Source organism: Priapulus caudatus, unplaced genomic scaffold (genome assembly GCF_000485595.1).
Source record: "Priapulus caudatus unplaced genomic scaffold, Priapulus_caudatus-5.0.1 Scaffold346, whole genome shotgun sequence".
In the NCBI taxonomy this organism is placed as follows: Eukaryota; Metazoa; Priapulida; class Priapulimorpha; order Priapulimorphida; family Priapulidae; genus Priapulus; species Priapulus caudatus.
This window is the reverse complement of record NW_014577407.1, coordinates 218,327-220,461: the sequence shown is the minus strand read 5'-3', so window position 1 is coordinate 220,461 and position 2,135 is coordinate 218,327. Positions and strand designations below refer to the sequence as shown.

At 49.2% G+C, this 2,135-nt stretch overlaps 1 protein-coding gene across 1 annotated transcript in view; it reads left to right on the top strand.

Moving 5' to 3' along the window:
- Nucleotides 1-2,135, top strand: part of LOC106809342 (protein bicaudal D-like) — a 58,147-nt gene that overhangs the window by 42,132 nt on the left and 13,880 nt on the right. Inside the window, exons 4-5 of the mRNA XM_014812404.1 lie at nucleotides 453-590; nucleotides 1,272-1,496. Coding sequence (XP_014667890.1) covers nucleotides 453-590; nucleotides 1,272-1,496 — 363 coding nt within the window. The remainder of the gene's footprint in view (nucleotides 1-452; nucleotides 591-1,271; nucleotides 1,497-2,135) is intronic.

Below are 2,135 nucleotides of genomic sequence, written 5' to 3'. Positions count from 1 at the left end.
TTTTAAACGGGGCGGAGGTAATTTAAACGGGGCGCAACGATTCAAACAGGGGGGAGTTTTCCCAAACGGGGCGCGCGCCCCGTTTGCGCAACGTAGGGAGAACCCTGACTTATAGGTATAGAGATACAGGATAATTTCAGTAAATACAGGAACATTTTCACAACGGCGATGTTAAATTTGACAACGGCGGTGCGCCACTGTGCCTCCTATGTATAGGAAACCCTGTAGGTAGACTCGCTGTAGTCCGGCCAGGTACTTGCTGTACTCTCCTAGCTCTAGCTACTGTTAAAAAAACACGTGAGAAAAAAATTCACCATCTCTACTACATAATATAACCTATAGTAAAATGCGTAGAAATGAGCCAGTCCCGCTCGTAACGATACCGATTCCGAACTCGAAGGCCTGCTTCCGGTAACCATGACGATAAATAACCGCGAGTGTTCTGCCACCAGGTGGAGATGGAGGTTCTGCGGCATGAGAACCTGCGCTTCCAGGAGGAGGTGGAGCTTCTCAAGGGACAGGTGGAGGAGCTGACGAACCTGAAGCGCATCGCGGAGAAGAACCTGGAGGAGGCGCTCGAAGCTCTGCAGGTGAGGCTGCTGCTGCTGACGACACACGTACACCTGTACACGCAAACGCACCTGCCTGCCGCCTGTTTGCTTGCATGCCTGCTTGCTTGTTTAGCTGCCTGCCTGCCTGCCTGCCTCTCTCGTTGTCTTCCTGCCTGCCTGATCATCTGGCTGTCTACCTGTCTGCCTGCCTGCCTGCCTGCCTGCTTGCTCAGCTGTCTACCTGCCTGCCTGCCTGCCTCTCTCGTTGTCTTCCTGCCTGCCTGATCATCTGGCTGTCTACCTGTCTGCCTGCCTGCCTGCCTGCCTGCCTGCTTGCTTAGCTGTCTACCTGCTGGCCTGCCTGCCTGCCTGCTTGCCTAGCTGTCTACCTGCCGGCCTGCCTGCCTGCCTGCCTGCCTGCTTGCCTATCTGTCTACCTGCCGGCCTGCCTAATAAACAAATGAATCAATATTAATCCGATCTATCACCGCAGTAGAAGTGAAACCAAATGACACATTCAAGAAACATATTCAAATAAATAAATAAATAAATAAATGAATGAATAAATGTATAAATACTGATCCGATCCATTCCCGCAGGAGAAGCAATGCCAAAATCTCACATTCAAGCACATATTAAAATAAATAAACAAATTAATTAATTAATAAATAAATAAATGCATGGAGGAATACTAATCCGATCCGAAACTACCCCCCGCAGGAGGAGCGAGACCAGAAGCACATATTCAAGCGTGAGCTTGACCAGCACAAGAACTCCGAGACGCTCTTCAACTTCAGTAACCTCGCCTTAACGGCCCTCAAGGCCGGCTCCTCGGATCCCGACAATCCCGCCGACCTCTCGTTCGAGGAGGACTTCGATGCGGGCTCGCCGCTCAAGCGGTACTGCGGGGCGCGTTGTCTGAAGCAAATGAATTTCTCATACCCGGTGTATAGACGTTTCAAATGCTACGTATAAGTGGAGTGCACGTGAATGCAAGGCTCGTTGTCTGAAGCTGAATTACTGTATAGGCCGTATTTTTCACGTAAAGATATTTTCGGGATTTCAGACTTGACGGACAATTTCGCGAGTGGTTAATTTCGCAGTCGGTGAATTATGTATTATTCGGTATTATTCGGTATGAATGATTTGCGTGTTGTTATTTTCACGGTCGGGGATGCGTTCACGAAATTCGCGAAAATTAAACCACTGCGAAATATACAGCTTATACAGTAGTCTTAATATTAACTTGTTCTAATTTTCATCATCCATTTCCTCTCTCGCTCGTATACTCTATCTCTCTCTCTCTCTCTCTCTCTCTGCTACAGCTTGCTGGACTCAAAGTGTAGTTCGCGTGAGGATGGTCGTGCAGCTAGAGAGTTTCGCTGGTGCCGGTTCCGCTCGGGCATGAAGATCTGCCTCCAACACTGTGCAAATCGCACACAGCGGAGCTAATTAGATAGTGTAGCTACTGTGTGCATGTGAGAGTGTGGAGGTGAGACGGAGTGTGAGAGTGAGGGTCATGAGGAGAGAGAGAAAGAAAGAGAGAAGAGAGCGAGAGCGAGAGAGAGAGAGAGAGAGAGAGAG